Source organism: Microcebus murinus, chromosome 11, assembly GCF_040939455.1.
Source record: "Microcebus murinus isolate Inina chromosome 11, M.murinus_Inina_mat1.0, whole genome shotgun sequence".
Taxonomy (NCBI): Eukaryota; Metazoa; Chordata; class Mammalia; order Primates; family Cheirogaleidae; genus Microcebus; species Microcebus murinus.
The window spans coordinates 35,324,031-35,345,990 of NC_134114.1; the positions used below are offsets into that span (position 1 = coordinate 35,324,031).

Sequence of the window (21,960 nt, forward strand, 5' to 3'; positions counted from 1 at the left end):
AAGTCTCATGTGTGTTATCTAGGGTTGTACATGTCATGGAGCTCTAGAATTGTTTCAAGTTTTTATGACTTTAAATTGAGTCAGCATTGCTCAAATACGAGTTGTGCATAGATCACATTTGAAAGAAAAAAATATTCTTGTAAATCCCCAGTGTTGGGTTTAAAGATGTGCAAATACGAAATTAGGTAATAAACCCTTAGTGTTTAGAATTCTGCCTCTCAAGCTAAATTCAACTTACAATGTATGTTGAGCACAGTATATTAATCACTGTTTTCTTATAAGGATTCACAGGAGAAATTTTCTCAGTTTTCCATTCTAATATTAGGTCAGCTTTTCCAGTGCAATTAGTTTTATTTTTTTTATTGGATTTTATTTCCTGCATTGAGCCCATATCTTAATACTTCTTATAGATGAGCATAGAGTCTGTCTCTGTATTATGCTACCCAAGTTGGGTACCGCCTGACCTTGCCCCTTTACTTCTGTGATTTTCCCCTCACCAATTTCCTCCCTTGATTTTATATTGTTTTCCTTTATGTACTTTTGTATGCAACCTAAGAACTTCAACAAAAAAAAATTGTGATGGGGTTAATCAAAACAAGACAAGAATTACAAAAGCAAAAAAGTCTCTGAATATATAGCTTTCTACTCATAATGGCTTCTAAGTATATTATATAGGCTCAGAAAAAGAAACTATGTATATAATTGCAATCCTGACAAATTAAAGAAAGCTGTGTACTGTGTTCATTGTTTAAGTATGAAATAGAATATGTTGTACATTTAATTAATATTCCTGTTCAAATGATTACTGTTTTCAAAAACTTAACTTGCTTTTGGGGATAAATTTTAGCTATATGGAAAGCTTGTTAATATTGACTAGAATTTTTTTTTAATGACTCTGTTTTATTTAAGTTTCCTTAATTATAATTAGTTTGGGTGTGGTCCTTAAGGTTCTTTCTAGTCTAAAATTACATGATTTTAAAAATCCAATCTCATCCTCACAATACTTCATAAGAAGAAACTGAAATGTAAAGAGGTTATTTTCCCAGAAACATACAGCAAGTTAGGAAGGCAGGTTTAGAATCTAGGCCCTTTGTTACTGCTTAGGCATATTTTCAGTAAGTAAGAGACACTTATTCATCCTTTATTCTGGTGTGTTTTGGATGGGAGGACGGTCCTAACAACAATAGCAGCAGCAGATGCTTGTGTAGCACTTATTATATGTCAGGCACTTAGAAAAGTGTACAACCTGTATTAAGTCACTTAATCTTTACACTAACCTTATTAAGCAAGCATTGTTATTATCACATTTCCTAGATAATGGAACTGAGGCACAGAGAGGTTGAACAACTTGTTTAAGGTCACATAGCAAGAAAATGATAGAGCCAGAATTTGACTGCAGGTCGATAATTTTGATCTGCACACTAATCTGTCTTCCATATAATCCTACATATTTTTTTCTTGGTCATATAGGGAATGTATGTTTGGCATGGAATGATTATTGAGAGAATGTGAAGTCAAAAGAATCTAAAAGAAAAAATACTTGCATATTTTCCTATAGCTAAGCTGAAACAGATAGTCATCAGTATCATACAGAGTATCTATCATTCAAAGGATGAGCATATCTTAGACAATGGAAATAATCTTGAATTTCATATGGTTTTATGTTAGTCTGCATAGATCAAACTTGTGTTTAAAAGGGGAAAATACCATACATCTCCAGTGTTCCCTTCAATATGTACAACATAAAATTAGGACTCAATTTTTCATATGTAGAGTTCTACATTTATAAAACCAAATTCAATTTAAAACTTAAGTGCAAATCAAAATAAAACACTCAAAATTCAAATTAAAACCATTAATTCAATCTATTGGATAATGTTGTTTTCTGAAGCTGTTTCACCCTCACAGTTTGAATATAATACTTGCTTCTCCAGTGCATAGTTCTTTTTAAAATAAGCATGAAGAAAATCATGATGTCATTCATATGTATTTGACTTTCTCTATTTAAACTACCCTGGAACCTTTATTTGCATAGCTGGCTGTGACATCATCTGCTCTTCATTTGGTGCAAATGTATAGTTTAGCTTGAAATATTATTTTTCTTCTTTTTATCATCAGCCACTGGCAATGATAATAGTTCTTCGTGCCAGCACAATAGTAAACACAATTCAAATGTGAATACTGAATGGCTGTGTGACTAGGAGGCAGTTGTTGTACTAAATGTGCTCATATATATTCTTTAGATTACCACTGAAATTAAACACAACATTAAATGTCTTATAAGCTAATTCCTTTTACATCCAAGAATGTCTAGGAATCTGGGTATCCAAGTTGTTAGAATTACTGATTTTTAGATGTTGAAAGTCAAACCTTAGGATGCCAATGTAATATGACAGCGGGAAAAATTTTCCCATTTTTGACCTGTTAGTGTTAGTTTTTTTGTTCCAATTAGCTTATCAAGATTAGGCAAACCTTTTCTTAGGGAATGATGCAATGGTATAGCAATTTTCTGTAGGAAGAAAATCTGACTGCTTGGAATGAACGGTGGTGTCAATGGGGATTTCAGATTAGTTACAGGGAGAAGTAATTATTCTAGTAATACTATTACATTTCAATCCTACTGAAATTGTGGATGGAAAAAAACTTTAAACACAAAGTGTACAACAAAAAAATACCCTTATCCTGAGCTCTGAGCAAATTTGCTGCAAATTTGGAATCATGGCATCATTATGGCATCATGCAGTTTTACTCCTTTTTTTCTCACCACTTCTACTGCTAAAAGGACCCCAAATAACTCTGCAGGTGACTGTTTCTTCTTTTGAACTCATCAAACCTAGCAAAGAAAGGTTGGAGTAGTAAATGTAAGTTATATACTCTCTGGAGATCTGAGTTAGTTTGTTAAGACCTGAACGATCTTGAAGAGTTTTATAAGAAATTTAATAATTGGCCTCATGCTGAGAGTCACATCTGTCCCTTTTGAATAACATACATTATATATATGAAAACCCTTAATTTGACAATAGACACACCCGCAGCTCTGTCACTTTTATCCAGGCTAATTTGCGCAGATTTCATTACCTTATCTTGTTTATGAAATGTGTGGAATAATTGCTACTTGCTGAGGGTACTCTGATAATTAAAGAGAAAAATGTATATGTATTAATAATATTCCCAATTTACTCCCTGACATATTGTAACTAGTAAACAAATGTTAGTACCACTTTCCTATTCAAAAGCAATCTGTGTTAGAAATAACTGAAAAAAGCATGAAAAACAAGGCAGTGCTGAAGTGATTTTTGAAAGAAAACCAAAATGTTTAATTTATTGCACACTTAATGTTTAATTGTAAAATTTCATATGTACTTAAATATCAGTGTAGGGGACCTACATCCGCTGCTGCTTTTAAGGTGGGATACAGAAAAGCCATCCCAGCCTGGGACCCCTCTCAGAAAACAGTGTTGTATTGAAGTTCACAGTTGGCTTTCCAGAATTATTTACCATAAAACACTGATGAAGTAATCTTTGCATAGAAAATCTTGAGATTAAGAGTTACCAAATTCTTGCTTTATGATAGTAACTGAAAATTTTAAGAATATCCAAATTTTAAAAAATAGCATATTTAAAGGTGGATGGGCTGTACTGAAGATACAATCTGCTGACCACATATTTCTACATGGAGCCAATTTTGCATTGTTTATTATTATATGTAATTTTACTTTCCTTTCCATGAAGAAAAATACAGAAGCAAATCAAGTAAAAAGAAATTGGCTTTATTTGTATCTTAATAAATAACATCAATTAGTAACATAATTTTTTAAAAAATTGTATTTCCAGGATGAACAAAAAAATTCAGAATTTTTTTTGCCACTCCAGCTAAAGTTGTTGATCCTGAAGGCTGTCCTTATAATTCTCTTTGTATCTTTGCTCTTCAGTCACTTCTTCTGTCATTAGGATTATTAATTATATCAAGTTATATTATAATTTAATTATGTTAATAATTAGTAATTATTATCATTTACTGTGACATAATTAGTCACAGTAAAGGCTTGGTAATTTGATATATGATGCTTTCTCTCATATGAAAAATCTTGTATGATTCTTAATTAGCATCTCACTGACTACTGTATGTTTATTTCCCTTTGATAAATGCATTCTCTACATAATAAATACAGAAATATTCATTGAAATTACCTTGGAACTGTGATAACAGAATTACCTTTGGGTTGACAGAATCATGCAGACATTTGTTACACAGCAGTGGAAACAGAGCAAAGAAAAATCCAATTGCCTGCACAATAAAAAGTTGTCAGAGAAGAAAGTGAAGTCTCCCCTGCATTTATTTTCTACTTTGCGCAGGTTGGTAACAGGCAACTTCATCATTGTTTTACCAAATACTGAGCATGGATACTCCATGCTTTGAGCATTCTTTCTATAATCTGGGCATCTGTTTATTTACTTTATGACTTCAAAGAAAGGACTGATTGACGTGCATTTCATCAAAAATACATTATTCATCCCTATGTTTAGAGTTTTTATTTCTTTAACATTGGTTGAATTCACTGAAACTACATTCTTTGTTTTCCTAATCACATAGAGTTTTCTCTACAAAATTAGTTTCATATAAGATTCTGGGATAGATAGGAGGGGGAAAATAATCTTAGAATTTTTTTTCTCCTTTGCTTTTCAAGAAAAATGGGATTCAAGTACTGTGGTCACTCTGCAGATACCTTTGATTTCAGTGTTAACTGGGTAGACTGTATTACAATGAGGTGGTAAAGTATTATAGCACAGTTGACAGGTGTTCTTTGTGGTCTGTTATATCCATGATTTGCCCTGTATTAATTGTTGTTCCATTTTGAAGGTCGCCAAGTTATCCTCCCCCTGGTTGTGGTAAAAGCAAATCCAAACTGAAATCCGAGCAAGATGGAATCTCCAAAACACATAAGCTGCTACGGAGGACTTGTTCCAGCACAGTCAAGACTGATGACGTGTGCACCACAAAGTCACATAGGACCTTTGGTCGCTCCCTGTCCAGCGATCCCAGGGCTGAGCAGGCGATGACAATTAAATCACACAAACTCTTGAACCGTTCCTGCCCTGCAGCCGTTAAGCAAGAGGACTGCCTCACTCTAAAGTCGCATAAACTATTGACTCGATCTTGTTCTGGAGATCCACGATGTGAGCACAACACCAACCTAAAGCCCCACAAACTGTTAAGCAGGTCTTACTCCAGTAATCTCAGAATGGAAGAATTATATGGACTGAAAAATCACAAATTGCTTAGCAAGTCTTACTCCAGTGCCCCCAAGTCATCTAAAACTGAGCTTTTCAAGGAACCTAACTCAGAGGGCAGGAGGCTCTCTCTTACCTCAGGGCTTATTGGTATCTTAACACCATCTTCATCTTCATCTTCCCAGATTGCTGTGCGTAAATATTTTCATCTTGAGTTCTTAAATGTTATCTAAAGTGCAGTAGAATTTTTTTTTTTTTTTGGTAAGATCTGGTGGAAGAAAGAAGCAAAACTAGTTTTGTTTGTTTGTTTGTTTTAATCTACTGCTTTTTTTCTTTTTTGATACTGTTTTGCATACCAGATATTTGCAAGTGGCACTGCAATGTCAGTTTTGATTCTGAGAAAATAAGTGTATCTATTTATTGGAGATCCAGTACAAATTCCTGTCACAATAATGAATGTTCCTAAAAATGAAAGGAAGTCAGTTGGATTCACAAAGCCTTTCCTTCTAAGCAAGCATGTAATTTTAATGTTTTACTAAGTAGGTTGATCTAATTTCTGGTTTTCTCACATGAGTAGTGGGAGGACCATGTTTTTCTTGCAATTAAATTAAGAGTAATCTTTCAGTTATATGTAAGAGGATACTTTTGCCCTTGCACATTGTTACCTGTGGAGAGAAGCAGCATTTACAGCTATTTCCCAGAGCCTCACTTGAAGTTGTTCTTAACATCCACTTTTTATAGAAGCTGTTTTTTGGAAACATATGGGGCCAGGAGCTGACTGTATCTTTTTGGTGGTATTTATTTGGAATCAGAGTGATTGACATTATAGCCAATTTTAGGTGAAGAAATAGGCCTTCCTTATGTATGTTATTTGCATATTCAAAATAATTGATAAAAAGTTGCATTTCTTTTTACTAAATATATGTGTGTATGTTGGAGGTGCGTATTTACCTCTAACTGTTAATATGGATACACCCAGCAACAGATGAAATCGAAAAAATAAGATACTGCTTTCAGGCAGTATTATTATTCTTATATATAGATTTATTTCTAAAATTAAAATGTAAATTGTACTGTAAAATTATGTTTATTTTACAAAAATTTGAGTATGTTGATAATTTTATGTGAATATCATACTTCTATTCAAAGATAAACTTTAAGGACATGGAGAAAATTGTGTTGAACATAGTGGAATGTTCCCCATGATAGTTTCACCCAAGAAAGATAATTTTAGATATTTTGTGAAAGAAAGTGTCTTATGTGTCTTAATGTCGTCTCACATGGCTGGGCATAATATTTAATGCATATTTTGGTGCTGTGCCACTTTCAGTAGCTGCCTAATATTTCCTTGGGGAAATAATTGCATCTGATTGTAAAATAAGATTGAAATACTCTAACGAAGAGGAATGAGTGTTTGCCGATGAGTAATGAGGAAACAAGTTTTTGTGATAATGTAAAGATGACAATCATTTTTACTAGAGGATCAGAAATGAAGAATGCTATTCATTTGGTGGAGGCAGAGATTGCAGTAGTAATGGCAGAAAGGGTGTTTATAATAGAGTGAATAAAGAAATTCTAAAATCTTGATGTCATAGTCAGTGACTTAATTCATATTTCATGAGATCTTAGAAAGATCACTTTTGTATTCACTGTTGGAAAAAGTAAAAGGCTGTAATTTGTACATATTTCAAATTAAAAAGTTATTTTGTTTTTTCACTTTGCTTTTTATAGCCAAATGGTGCAAAATGCATTCCAATACGAGACCGTGGCTTCCTAGTGCAGGTATGAGCCAATACTCCATCCATTGTAGAAATGTTGTCGAATCGTTTATGAACTCAACTGAATGCTTTCTCCTTATTGTTTTATTCAGACAATTGAGTTTGCTGAACAGCGGATCCCTGTGTTGAATGAATACTGTGTGGTGTGTGATGAGCCACATGTGTTTCAAAATGGCCCTATGCTTAGGGTAAGTTCTTATTGGTGGAATATTAGTGTTGATTTAGAATATAAATAAAAAGTTTTGAAATATGATAATAAGTAAATAAATGCAGTTTAAAGTAAATATTGAGCAAATTATTTAACACACTGTGACATAGTTTTAAAAAAATGAATTAGTATTACTTCTGAAGGAGTCTGTGAAAGAGCAAGTAGTTTGGTATTAGGAAAGTGTTTCTTATTATGTTTCTTACATATGTTTACCTAACAGCTATCTATATCCATCTATACCTAAATATTAAAGCATCTTAAATAGTGGAGTTTTGAAGAAACAGTGTTTACAAGTTTGTGTAACAAAGATGCCTAATCAGTGTTTCTTCAAAACTCCACAATATAGAAAGGAGAGTCTAGACCCTATGTCAGTTAGAAGAAGTACACGGTAGTATCAGGAGTATCAGAATAACTAACGATTTCCAAAAATGCCAACTTCCTAACACATTCAGGACATTATTAAGGGGGTATGAAAATAATCAATGTATATATGCATTTGGGGAGAATTACTCAATTTCAAAAGTTTCTTTGCAATTTTTTGGATGAAATTCATGTAATGAATAAATCACTAAAGTATATAATTCAGTGGTGTTTAATATATTTACAATGTTGTACAACCATCACCACTATCTTATTTCAGGTAGTGGAATTTCCATTACCTTAAAAAAAAATCTCATAACTGTTAGCAGTCAGTCTCAATTTTTGCTTTCCATCATCTTCTGACAAATACTATTAATAATCTATTTTCTGTCTCATATGGATTTGCCTACTGTAGATAATTGATAATAAGAGGAATCATACAACATGTGGCCTTTTGTTTCGGACTTCTTTCACTTAGTATAATATTTTCCATGTAGCATATGTCACTACTTTATTTTTTATGGTGGAATAAAACTTGCCAGTTTTGTTTATCTTTTCAAAGAATGCACTCTTTCTTTCATTGAATTTCTCTTTCAGTTTTATTTATTCATTTGTAACCATAATTGAAAGTGGGGGGCATTGATGTCTCCAACTATTACCATTGAATTATCTGTTTTTACCTCCAATTCTTTAAATATTTTGATTCATGTATGTTGAGGAGATCTGTTTAGGGGAGCATATATGTTTATAAATGTTACGTCTTCTTGATGTTTTGACCTTTTTTCATATCCTCGTTTGTCTCTAATAGCAATATTTGTCTTCATGTCTATTTTGACTGATATTGTTGTAATCACTCTAGCTCTTCATTGGTTATTATTTGCATGGAATATCTTTCTCTGTGTTTTTATTTTTAACCCATTTGTGTCTTTAAAACTGAAGAAAGTCTCTTATTGATAGTAAATTGTTAGATCTGTTCTATCTACTATGATAATCCCTGTATTTAAGTGTAATTACTAATAAGGAAAGACTTCTACCATTTTGCTATTTGTTTTTTATTAATGTATGTACTGCATCTATTTTTGTTACCCTCCTTCTCCCTTACTGCCTGTTTTTGTGTGTTAAATAGTATCATTTGAATTTTCATGTTGTAACTTTTAAATCTATTTTCTTAGTGGTTTCTTTAGGGATTACAATTAACATCTTAATTTTTAAAATTTTAGTTTGAATTAATAGCAACTTGATTCTAATAATTTATAAAACTTTGCTTCTATATAACTTTAGTCTCCTTGCCTTATGCTGTTATATATAAAGTTGTAAACTACACATCTTTATATTCTATGCTCATCAATATAAATGTATAATTATTGCTTCATGGTGTTGTCTTCTAAACAGAAAAAAGTCAGGCAAAAAAATCAAAGTCAAATGTATACATATTTTAAATATATCTTACATTTAAAAAAATTATTTATGTGCATTGTTTTATATTTACTTATATAGTTACCTTTACCCCAGATTTTTATTTCTTTGTGTGGACTATCTAATGCCCTTTCCATTTTAACCTGAAGAACTCCTTTTATTGTTTCCTTTGAGAAATCTCTGAGCTCTTTTGGCTTTTATCTGAGAGTGTTTTAATTTCTCCTTTATTGTTTGAAGGATAATTGTGCTGGACATAGAATTCTTTGACAGTTTTCTTTATTGTTTAAATCTCTCCTCAGCACTTTGAATATGTTATCTCAATACCTTTTGGTATTCATGATTTCTGATAAGAAATGAACTGTTTTCTTATTGAGGATCCTTTGAATTTGATGAATCATTTCTCTTTTACTGCTTTCAAGATTTGTTCTTTGTCTTTTTTTTTTGGCATTTTGGTTATAATATGTGTGTGTGTGTGTGTGTGTGTGTGTGTGTACCTCGTTAAGTTCATCCTATTTGAAGTTAATCGGATTTCTTGGATGTATAGATTAATATTTTTATGAATTTGGGATATTTTAAGCCCTATTTATTCAAATATTCTACTTACATCTCTTATCTATTGGGATAAGTCCATTATCTGTATGTTTGCATGATGGTGTCCCGTAGGTCTCCTAGGCCTTTTAAATTTATCTTCATTCTTTATTCTTGCTGTTCCTTATGTTAGATAGTCTCCATTGACCTGTCTTCAAGTTCATTGGTTATTTTTTCTGCTTTCTCAAATCTAACTTTTTTCTCTCGGTTATTATGCTTTTCAACTTTTGAATTTCTATTTGGCTCATATTTATAAATTCTATCTTTTGATATTCTCTATTTATTGAGACATTGTCTTCTTTTAGTTACTTATAGTTTCCTTTAGCTCTTTGGATATTTTAAAAATAGCTGATTTAAAGTCTTTGTCTAGTAAGTCCAGGATCTCTGATTTCTCTTGGACCCTTCCTATTGGTCATCTTTTTTCCTGTATATGGGCCTTTCTTTCTTATTTCTTTGCATTCCTCATAAATTTGTGTTGAAAACTGGACATTTTGCATATAATAAGGTGGCAACTCTGGGAATATGATCTCAGCCAAACTGCTTTGACAGTCCTTACCCTTTACTTTCTGCTTGCACAGAGCCTTAAGGTCAGGCAGAAGTTAGATTTAAGGCCTTCTAAAGTTGTACTTGAGAACACACACAGTCACAGGCAGCCTCATGGCTTTCTGGATTTCCTGTAATACATGTGAGCATCTTATGAACATCTCATTTCCCAGCTTTTTCTTCTAAGCTAGTCTATTATTTGCCTTGGTTGTTATCTATTGCCTCACATAGCAGTAGCTAAAACATTTGTTGTAGATGTTTTCAGTTCCCACTCCAGGTATTAGATATAGTACTGAGTGAGTTCCAAGTCAGGCAGAAATAAAGACAAGTGCTTTAAATTTGGTGTCCAGATAGGTTTTAGATCCAGTAATATCAGCTCTTTGCGAATGAATTTCATTCTGCTCCCTCCAGAGTTGGAAATGTAGGCTATTATTTTCAAGGCTACCACTGAGCTGAAGAATGGGAGATGGGACTAGGATAAGTTTAAGTCTCACAAATTTTGCAGTTCTTATTGAGATTTAGCCATTTGTACTGAGTAAGCACTCCTTGGGTTACTGCAGGTTTTTAGTTAATTTCCAAAATACAAAAAGAGTTGATTCAGACAATTTTTGGCAGTTTTTTAAAAGGCTTATAAATATTATTATTTATAAATGGGGTGGAAGTTTGGGTTCCTTACTCAGCCATTTTTGCTGACATCACTCCTCATTTTAAAGTTTCAAATAAGCAAGTACATTGTACTATATCTGCATAGAAGGTAAGGCCCAGGCTTTGAATTTGAGAAATAATAAAATGTAGATAAATATGAAGATAACAATTGAACTAATATCATTAATAGGAGAGAGGAGACTAATGGGGGTTGTGTGACAGGCACTGTGTGTAGATATTTGGCATATTGCTTCTTTATTTGATTTTTAGGAAACACTTGTGGCATAGGTATTTTTGTTTCCATGGTGCAAATAAGGAGACTAAGTTTATAGAGGTTAAGCAATTTGTTGAACGGTACCCAGAAAATACAGGTAGAAGCTTGGCTTTGAACCTAATTCTGTCTGATTTCAAAACTCTGCATTATAAATGCTCATTAAAGATTTCATAAGCAGAAGGCACCATGCCAGAGTTTGTGTTACACATTTTAAGAGAAGATTGTCTTGCCCTTTGGAGTATGTATTTGAAAAGATAAAACACAAAACTTTGAAAGCAATAATTTTATTAGAACTTTATTGTATTTCAAAATTTGTACTTTTAAAAAACATGTATAATAGCCATTTTAGGAATATAATCACCTGTCAGGTTTTATGGTATATTTGTTTTATTTTATTTAAGGGAAACATGTGAAAAAAGGAGTTTTTTTCTTGCAATCTATATGCTACATTTTTTTGCCAGTCAACTTTTCCCTCAGAGATACAATGTTATTCTGAAACCCAAAATAACTAAATCAGCATCTAATTATTAAATAATTGTGCAACTTTATTTCCATTTGACGCATGGAATTATGTAGTTATGATGAAAATGGGGAGAATCTTCTGATCATGTCAGCCTAATCAACTTAAGAGCAACATTTTTACTTTGTCAATGTTCAATATGGTAATCTTGATCTATTGCTTGTTCCATAGGAAGGCCATCTCCATTGCATTGATAACATAGTAATGATAATAATGTTATCAATGGCAATTGCATTTTGAGTGATTTTTTTATGCGATCGAGTTTTCAAAGTGCTTTGTGTGCATTATCAAATTTATTCCTCATAATAATTCTGAGGTAAACATTAAATATTATTATCCCTACTTCACAGATAAGGAAAATAGCAATTTGTTCATTGTTACTCTGTTAGCAAGTAATAGAGACAGGATTCTTATAGAATGGCATCAGGGTGAAGGTTCTTACTCTTGACTTTTGGACTTGAATTGACTACATTTATTAAAAATATCTAGAAAACATATATACACATTGTTTGGGGTTCATTCTTTGTAGTTCAATTGCTAGGGAAGTAGTGAAAATATCATAGTTGATATTAGTATTCTTTGTATGTTCCTGCAGATTTTGTTTGACTTTATATCTGCATTAATGAAGTTTGTGGTCTTTTTCAAAAAGCAGATGTGCTTTTGTGAGTAAGAGAGGCAACATTTTAAAAACATATATAACCAGTTATCAGATGGTTTCTTATTGCTGTGATACAGACTTATATCTAAGGAAATAAAAAAACTTTGATTTCTTAAATAGCAAGATAAGTGACATGAAATCAGATCAGGAAATGAAAATCAAAGAAACTTCTCGTGTGCAAAGGAGAGAGGCAAACAGAAAGAACCACTTTGATTCTGTGAAACAGATGTTTTTCCTAAGTTGGGTACACTCCTTTTTCTCTGTGTCTTTCTTGTATTTACATTGCAATATGTTTTGCTATAAACTTAAGAGTAATATATAAAATATTTAACTTCTTAAGAGATATTAACCAATAAATGAATTCATTGACTTTTTATTCAGCTAATATGACACATTAAAAGCTATAATAAGTCCCATAGATACAATATAAAGAAGTTATAACCCAATCAGTGATTAAATTTATTAAATAAAACTTGAATTTCTGTAGAATTCTATGCCTAATGTTTTCTCACATTTGTTAGATCTCCCTCTTTCCAAATTCAGACTTTTTTCTCATATTTTTTTCCTATTTTCTCAATTGTTTTTTAAATGACATAAATCCTCTTTACCCTTTATTCCCTCCAAGTCCTAAAAGTTTAGTCCCTGCTTTTGTACTGTTTACTCAGAAGTCTAGGTTAGCATGTCACACTTTCTGCAATATGGGGAACTAAATTACTTACTTAGAAACACCCCAGAGCTCCAATTTTCACTTTTGTTTACAAAGTTTATAAACGTCACTCCCAGGTTTGAGTCCTGACACATACCACTTTGAATCTGCACAACATTCACATTAACATGAGGAGAATTTTTTCAGTTTGAAAGTGGTTTGTATTTTCATCAGAAAACCAAACCAAAACCAAATGAGTGGTTCTCTCCATTTTGGAATCAGCTAGAGTGTTAAACTGTTTTAGAGGTGCTTAAATAGTAAGATAATTGACAGGAAATCAGATCAGGAAATGAAAATCAAAGAAACTTCTCATGTTCAAAGGAAGAGAGGCAAACAGAAAGAACCACCTTGATTCTGTGAAACACAAGCAGATGTTGATTGTGTTTTCATCAAGTGTTTGTAGAAAACAAGGATTTATTGCCAGAAATACCACAGTTTAATTAGCTTGTAAATTCCTAATGCCCTTGTCTTTTCATTATACTCTCTTTCAACACCTCAGTCTTGGATTAGTGCAATTATTTGTCTTCTTCAAGGGCTACATGTGAGCTGCTAAGCTCCGCTAGAGAAAATCACGTGGCTGTGTGAATTAATGTTACTGCAAAGTCGGACCTCTGACATTGATACTTGACAATCATTCTGTGTGTCCCTGGTTAATAGACTTTCCCAGTTCCCACATCAATATATGATATGAGAATTATGATCTCATTCTCTTCTCTTGTCATGTGAAAATGTCCCGAATTACTTGCTTTGAGTAGTTTGATCAGGCATGAGATTCTAGTCTGCTGGTTCTCTAATATATTTGCACATGTCTGACATCCACTTGAAAGTGATACCCAATCCTATTGAAACAAAGTCTACTGAGAAAACTGAGAATCTGTATTTCTGTGTCTCCAGCCTTACTGTGGACCTTGGGCCGATGTTTCTAACTAACGATCCTATTTTCTGAGTGAAATTAACAGCATCCACTTATAATTTGGTCATAGTTTAACATGAGAAACTGAGCAGGAAGGTAAACCTGAGTATGTCACATTTTACTTTCTAAGAGTAAAACAGGTAAGTCTTTTTGTATTTAGATCAGACTTTAATATTCAAATAGTGGATGAAAAAGCATGCTATTAACAACCCCTCCCAGTCATAGAAGTTTAGATTTTAAGTTCTGAACCACAAGCTAAACTAAAATAATGATTATACCAAAAATCTTAGTTCAGAAACATGACTTTTTTATATCCAAACTGAATAGAAATTGGTTTTAATGCTCAACCTTCTTTTGTTGTATGAGACAAATAGGGATCACGGTGGGTTCAGGTTTAATTAGACCTGATTCTACCTTCCTGTAAATCTACCTTAATTGCTGTGGGATTTCTTTCTCTCTTAATGGACAGTAAACCTTTCCCCATGCTGAATGTGTCTCTTGACCACAAACAGAACCCAAAACATTAATTACAAGACTGTAAATATGGAGAATTAAAGACTTGTAGGTTTTGTGGTTCTAGAAGATATTTGCATAATTGTTCTCATTTTTTCAACAACAGTTTTAAAATAAGGGATTAATACTTACCGTGGTTATTTCTTTCTTAGTAAGAAAGATTGCAGCAATAAATTAAGAGTTTTGAGAAACTATAAATATTCAAATAAAATATGCTTCCAAGAAAACTTTTTTATTAGATACTTATCTTTGTATACATATTGAATTAAAGCAAGTAGCAGAGACAGGCTTCTTCAGGTTACCTTATATTGTTAATATTTAAGCAGTTCTCCATGCCTCCAGGATATTTTATAAACCTTATCTCACTTGTTCCTGTTATCAACATGGAGAAGTAGATATTATTTTTATTCCCGTTTTACAGATACAAAAACTGAACTACAACATATGCTCCAAACTGGAACAAGCTCCATTTTTGTCTATTTTATATATTGGCCTTATGTGAAATATTTTGTTTGAACAAAACGACCATAGCAAAAATGTTTGAAAAACATTCACCTACACCATGCTTATCTCTCTCTATAAAATACATAGTTAGATTCTATAGAGTTGTATCATTTCTATTTTCAGTAGAGGGTAACTTAAATTCATTGAAGACACAAATTTTCTAAAATACAGTTAGTTTCTAAAATATTCTTTATGGCTTAAAAACATTTGTTAAAAAACATGTTTTTATTGCTCACATTTAAATTGCTTTGATTCAAATAAAACTAAAAATGTATTTATAGTAGTCAGAAATTTCTAAAATACATCTTGTCTTAGGAACAGATATAAAAATTACCCATGCTTTTAAATGGAGCATAATAGAGGAACACTCCTACACTGCTGGTGGGACTGCAAACTAGTTCAACCTCTGTGGAAAGCTATATGGAGATACCTTAAAGTTATACAAGTGAATCTACCATTTGATCCAGCAATCCCATTGCTGGGCATCTACCCAAAAGATCCAATGACACTATACAAAAAAGACACCTGCACTCGAATGTTTATAGCAGCACAATTCATAATTGCAAGGCTGTGGAAACAGCCCAAGTGCCCATCAATCCAAGAATGGATTAATAAAATGTGGTATATGTATACCATGGAGTAGTATTCAGCTCTAAGAAACAATGGTGATATAGCACATCTTATATTTTCCTGGTTAGAGCTGGAACCCATACTACTAAGTAAAGTATCCCAAGAATGGAAAAACAAGCACCACATATACTCACCAGCAAACTGGTATTAACTGAGTAGCACCTAAGTGGACACATAGGTACTACAGTAATAGGGTATTGGGGAGGGGGGCGGGTATATATATACATAATGAGTGACATGTGCACCATCTGAGGGATGGTCATGCTGGAAACTCAGACTTGTGGGGGGGAATGGGCATTTATTGAAACCTTAAAATCTGTACCCCCATAATATGCCAAAATAAAAAAAAAATTAAAAAAAAAATGGAGCATAATGAATATTATATAGCAAATATGTATCTGTTGATAATAGAGGGATTTGGCCATGGTTTTATAGTCTAAATAGAGATTAATTGCTTCATGGCAATATAATTATATAATATTAAGAATATGTAGTATTTTATGAATTGAAATTAATAGATTTGTTGCAAATTCAAAATGAATTAATAAGTAATATACATAGTTATGTTTAGGCATACATACTTTGCGTTAAAGTATGTGTAATAAAACTTGGCATTACACTTAAATGGTAATTGCTCTTAAATGATTATGTACTGTTTTGAATTGATGTCAGTGATTTTTGCATAAATGGCAATCATAATAACAGAATTTGTCGGGATGGGAGAATGAATGGAAATCAGTTCAACGTGGGATAAGGCTAGTCCACAATATCATTATTTATGTTCATTATGGAAGAATGACTCAGTTTCTCTTCCTTGAATAAGATATCCCTTCTGTGAGCAAAGAGACACCTAATCTTGTTCACTTTATATAATCTGAGAACTTTCTTTTAGTGTATCATCTTGTGTTGGCATTTTGAACTTCTCTCAAATAAAATGTAGATAAATAAAGAGGAGGATGAACTACTAGTCTGCAAATAATAATAATAATATACAAATACTTTTCTCAAAATTAACTTGATTTACATCTTACAACTTGAGTACACTTTGAACCTTTTAGTAAAAATGTGCAAAAGATGTAGAGTTGTTATTTTTAAAATTCACTTGGCATTTACTTGTACAGGATAGCATTAGTACAGGATATAAATTAATCACAACATTATGATCTTTGTAGTCACTATGTTAAAATGAAAGGAAGATAAAATTATTTTTATAAGAATGTATTGTATATCCTGACTTTTATATATTTTCAGTATGATGGCAAAATATTTTGTTTTTTGGTTCCAAAAAGCGAGTTTTCTGGCATACCTGATTTCTTTCTTCAAACTGTTGTACTAACAGGATATTCCTAGAAATCAGTCTTGCACATTTCAGTATGGGAAAAAGGGTTACTTTTTAACCAGAAACATGCAATAAAAAAAGTGATCATACCGGTAGTTTTATTATTAGGAATGCGGTTTTTATCTTTTAAAATAACATGTCCGTGGGCAAGTCCATGTGAGTGATTTGGAGCTTTAGAGGTTTGAATATAAACAGACCAGGGGGGAATGAGACAGAAATGCAGAAGAAAACCTTATAGAAAGCACTGAAATTTTCTTGTTACCCAAGATATAGAATAGGGTGGTTTGGGTGAATTGCTAAAAATCATCCGAGACAAAGTTGGGATGGCATACGAATGCTTAGGATTGGTGACAAAGTTTGCTGATAGAGATGGGTAAGAGAGTAATCGTGTGTATTGGGTTTTTTAATCTGTAAAATTTTTCCTGTATTAAACGTTTTTTAAATTAACTTTTCAATCTAGTGTAGTGAGGTCTTTTATTTCATTTTATTTACATTGTTTAAAATAACAATTTGGTATCAAAAACGTGGTTTCTATTGTTATGTTCCCTGGAATGTGTGTATATACACATGTGTGCATATATGCATATACACATATACACATAGATACACAGATTGAGATGATTACAAAGTAAATGTGGGTGATTGTCCCAGTTCAAATAAAACTAATCATCCCTCATGTCACTAAATGAGCCGTATCCTATTATTTAGTTTTGCGATTGATGGATTTTAGTCGTATAAAAGTGACAGTTATTCAACAAGAGTATTATTAAAAGCGAAGTGTCTTTTGTGTCACTTTTTCCTCAGTGAGGTTTGAGTAACTGGTACATGAATAAATTCTTAGGGCCCTTTATGATATTCAAGGTTTATCTTCTCCCTGCATTCTTGTTTGTATATATTTTTGCCGTATTCGAACACCAATATAGCATTTGACGCTATAGTAAATATGCAAATAAATAAATGGTCGCTACTCTTATTTCAGACCATACAATGCTCTAAGCCCCAGAAAGTGAAGGAAAGAAGCAATTTAATATCCCTGAGGGAAACCAAGGGTGAAACCTAAATGCACAATGATACACACAAATAACAGGAAGATTAACACTGAAGTAGAAGGAAAAGTAGTAGAAATTGGACAGTCTGCTCGATGTATATCCAAATATACATAGCAGTGCATATAGCTTGGGTCCGGATAAAGAACTTTCTCCACTTCCTCTCATGGTTTTGAAGTTTCTGAGAATGGAATCAAACTGTACTTTTAAGGCCGACAAAGGAAATATATCAATTCATATTTTCTAAAAATTTTCTTTGGGACAAAATCAGCCAGAAGTCTTTGTGCCTGGCCAGACTTTCTGTCTATAAAGCCATGCATATGGGCTCATTTCGAACATGAAGAATGTTAGGAATGAGGCTATGCTTCCTCACTGGTTAAGCAGTAGGCCAAGTTGTCCTCTGAAAGAAGTGAGCATAGGAGCAGTGGCACTAACAAATGCTTTTTGTCTGCTGTGCGGAGGCACTGTGGATTGCATCGTGTTAGGCTTCATCAGCTACCTAATGCAATGTAACTTGGGAGATAAGATAAATCAAAGGGATGACACTATATTAGGTTTGAAAGATGAGAGCTCTTCCAAAGTAATTGCAGAGTGTATATTTCAGTGCTATTGACTTCAGGAGGTTATTGAAGTCAAAAGTCTTTGCAACAAAACCAATCTTTCAAGAGATGGGTAGCAAGTAAACAGAATCATGCTTTTTTTTCCTAAATAGAAAATTTCCTAGGAAAAAGAGAAATTCTCCTTTGCATATTTGTTTTATACAACTTATGTATTTAACCTCTTTTTTTTTTTATTATATCACCACTTCGGTATTTACTTTTTGTTTATGCAGCTCACGTGCAAATGTATATTAAGCGGGAGAGATAGATTTTCCTGTTCAAGGATATTTTCATCTATTATGGAATTGTTTTGAGCGCAAGTGCCTAAAAGTAACTGAAATGGATCATATCTGACTCTTCACTAATTGTTACCAGAATTTAAGAATTTATTCTTCATTAAGTAAAGTAGTCGCATTTCTTTTTTAAAAGACACTTAAAACTTTGCATTTTCTATTTATTATCTGAAATGTTATAAATAAAATTTAGGAATTGAGAGATGGAAAAACATCGTGATCGATTCCTCTTGCTTTTGTAGCCTACTGTGTGTGAACGGGAGCTGTGCGTATTTGCTTTTCAAACCCTGGGAGTAATGAATGAAGCTGCTGATGAAATAGCTACTGGAGCTCAGGTAGTAACACATGATACTAATTATTTCTTATTTTGATTTGAAAATTTTGTTCCAGTTCATTTAGTTACCTTCACTGTTCTTTGGGGGAAATTTTTGGGCTATTCCTTGGGGGAAATTGTTGATAGCTTCTTGTTAAAAGGCAAACCAGCATTTGATTTTTTTTTTTTTAGATATTAACTAAATTTTCTCTCTTCATCTATGTGTGTTTTATCATTTTTGCAATTGCCAAAGGGAGAAATTAAACCAATTTCTATTGTTTGAAAAATAATTTTAATTCTTTCTTTTACGTAGTGAAGTTGAGATATTGAAACCCCCTAGTACATGCTTTATATAAAATGTATTTGGAAGCAAATCTATTTTTAAAACTTAGGTGAAAAGAAAACTTAGGCAGAACGTATAATAAATAAAAAGAAAGCATTCAGTTTCACAGTAGCAGTGTCAATGAGATAGGAAGAAAAGTCATTCTATCAACATTTCAATTTTTTCTTTTTGAACCTGACTAAACTACTAATTCATCTGTAAGAAAAAAGTGGAGAAAACTTTAAAATAAGTAATGAATGTTAACTAAGAGAAGCGAGACCAACCATATATGGAAACAATTGCAATGCTACAACATTTTAACAAAATACAGTATTGGCAAAGAGTAGAATGGTAGATAACCCCAAAATGGATCAAGTTAAAAATAAATTCAATATATGTTAAAGTAGACATCACATCTCCCTTACTAATGAATTATAGATGGAAACAAATGACCTGCAATAGGGAGAAACATCAGTTTAGTTCTTTACCTTACTGATTGTTACTGTAATTTAAGAATTATCCTTAAATTGTTGTGCAAAAATAAATTTCAAGTGGCTTAATGAATCGTTTGTTTTTAAAAAATTATATTCAAACTAGAGGACGGTAAAATTGAGCATGCACAGTGCATCAGGTTTATGCATTTATGCAGTTTTTAGAAATCATAAAGGGAAATATGAACAGATTTGGTCCATATGTTATGTTTTTTACTTGAAAAAACAATGAACACTGAGAGTAAAGTATGAAAAAATTATATAAGAGCTCAAAAAATTGAGAAAAATAATGAAGACTAACAGATTAACAGAGAAAATAAATGCAAATTCAAAAACATGGACATGAAGTTAGTAAAGGCACATGAGAAAATATGAATAGGAAGCTAAGTGTAAAAGGAATTACTGGTCCTTTATAAAATTTATAAAGGACTTTAATTTATAAAATTCACAAATATAGGAGGGGAAAATGATCATGCAACAGACAGGTCATTCTTGTCATTCTTTTAACAAGTAGGGAGTGCCTACTAGATGCAGGCAGGAGATGTTGCACTAGATGAAGATACAACAGTTAATTAATATAGATGGCAGGATAGGCCTGATGAACTTATGTATCCCTTAACTTAGTCATTTCACAGATTAACTAAACTGATGCATCTACCTGATGATATATTAAGGACAATATTTGTTATATAATTGAATTATAAATGAAAAATAATACAAACAGTAGAAAATTAGTCTTACATGTGATATGGGAAACATGATTCCATGACTAAAATAAATTTTAAAAATACACCTTGATATTGCTCCTATACATAACATGCACATATTTGCATGTTAAAGGCACTAAGAATCCCTAAACAAATAAAATAATTGGTCTATACTTAGAGGATTACATGGAGAGTCTTTTTATTTTCTTCTCATCCCTTGGAAGCAATACTGTGTATATAACAAAAAAGACACTTTATGTGGTATTTATAGCTATGTAAAAATAAGTAGAATCTTACAAGGGGTGTGTATATGAATATACACATATACATACATGTATATTACAAGTATATATGTATGTATGTGCATATATATTAAAAATAACTTCAAGTAATCCACTTAAAATTTGTGGATTTTACTGAATATGTTTCCCCTCAAACAAAGACATTTAAGGCTAGAAATAATAAATTATTGGTTAGAAGGAAAATTGACATCATGCTTACAGTAAGGTAGGTTGATAGAATAATAGGTGCTTTTTTTCCTTCTTATAATAGTTACATCTCTAAAAATAATGGTTCTTCAATAAAAATAAATTGTAAATTATATAATAATGGTTATTAATATAAAGCACAAGTGTTTGGTGCTTTATGAAGTGATTTTACTCTAAAGATCAATATCCCAAAATCAGAGAATTTAGTGATTTTACTCCAAAGGCAATATTCTTTTCACTACTTTATTTTTTAAAACAGGTGCCCCAATATTCTGGTCATAATCCTAAAGATTACATGGCAACTACTTCTTTTTCTAAACAGAAAGAAATTGTACCTGAGTAATCTCAATGCATCAGTTGAGCCTCCATTTTAAGTGGAATTCTAGGGGCCTCAAAGCCATTCCTCAGGATCAATGCAGGAGACTCTACTGGGACAACAGTGTCCTGTGGTCCAAGCAGCTACCATTCCAGGGCCCCAAATGTTGCTTTAACCACAAGAGCTCCATTTTATTTGTTTATCTATTGGGCTTACATATAAAATGTTTTAAAAAGTTGCTTGTGCAATGTTTGACAGCCATTGGTTTACAATTTTAATCCACTACTTGTTTCAGATTGCATTGTGTTTTAGGAGGCTATTTCTGTAGGTGCCTTTCCTATCCACATGGACTTCCAATCAGTAAAATGCTAATGACTGAATTTTTCTCACTAGCAGTGTCCCGAGGCCTTTCATACCTGAAAAGGGGGTGAGGGGAGGGGCTTGCTCTGCCACTTGAATTATATGTAGTGAAATGTCCTTTGGAGGCACCTGGTTCTGTAAATTCACAGACCTTTTGTGTCCACTTGTATAATGGCCTAATTCCCATTGCTTGAATTT

General features: G+C 32.4%; 1 protein-coding gene across 2 annotated transcripts in view; it reads left to right on the top strand.

Moving 5' to 3' along the window:
• PARP8 (poly(ADP-ribose) polymerase family member 8) overlaps window positions 1-21,960 on the top strand; it is a 164,239-nt gene that overhangs the window by 114,908 nt on the left and 27,371 nt on the right. For both annotated transcript variants that reach the window (XM_012740405.3, XM_012740403.2), the window contains exons 12-16: window positions 4,231-4,356; window positions 4,862-5,423; window positions 6,964-7,014; window positions 7,103-7,198; window positions 19,008-19,100. In XM_012740405.3, the coding sequence (XP_012595859.1) occupies window positions 4,231-4,356; window positions 4,862-5,423; window positions 6,964-7,014; window positions 7,103-7,198; window positions 19,008-19,100 (928 nt within the window). The remainder of the gene's footprint in view (window positions 1-4,230; window positions 4,357-4,861; window positions 5,424-6,963; window positions 7,015-7,102; window positions 7,199-19,007; window positions 19,101-21,960) is intronic.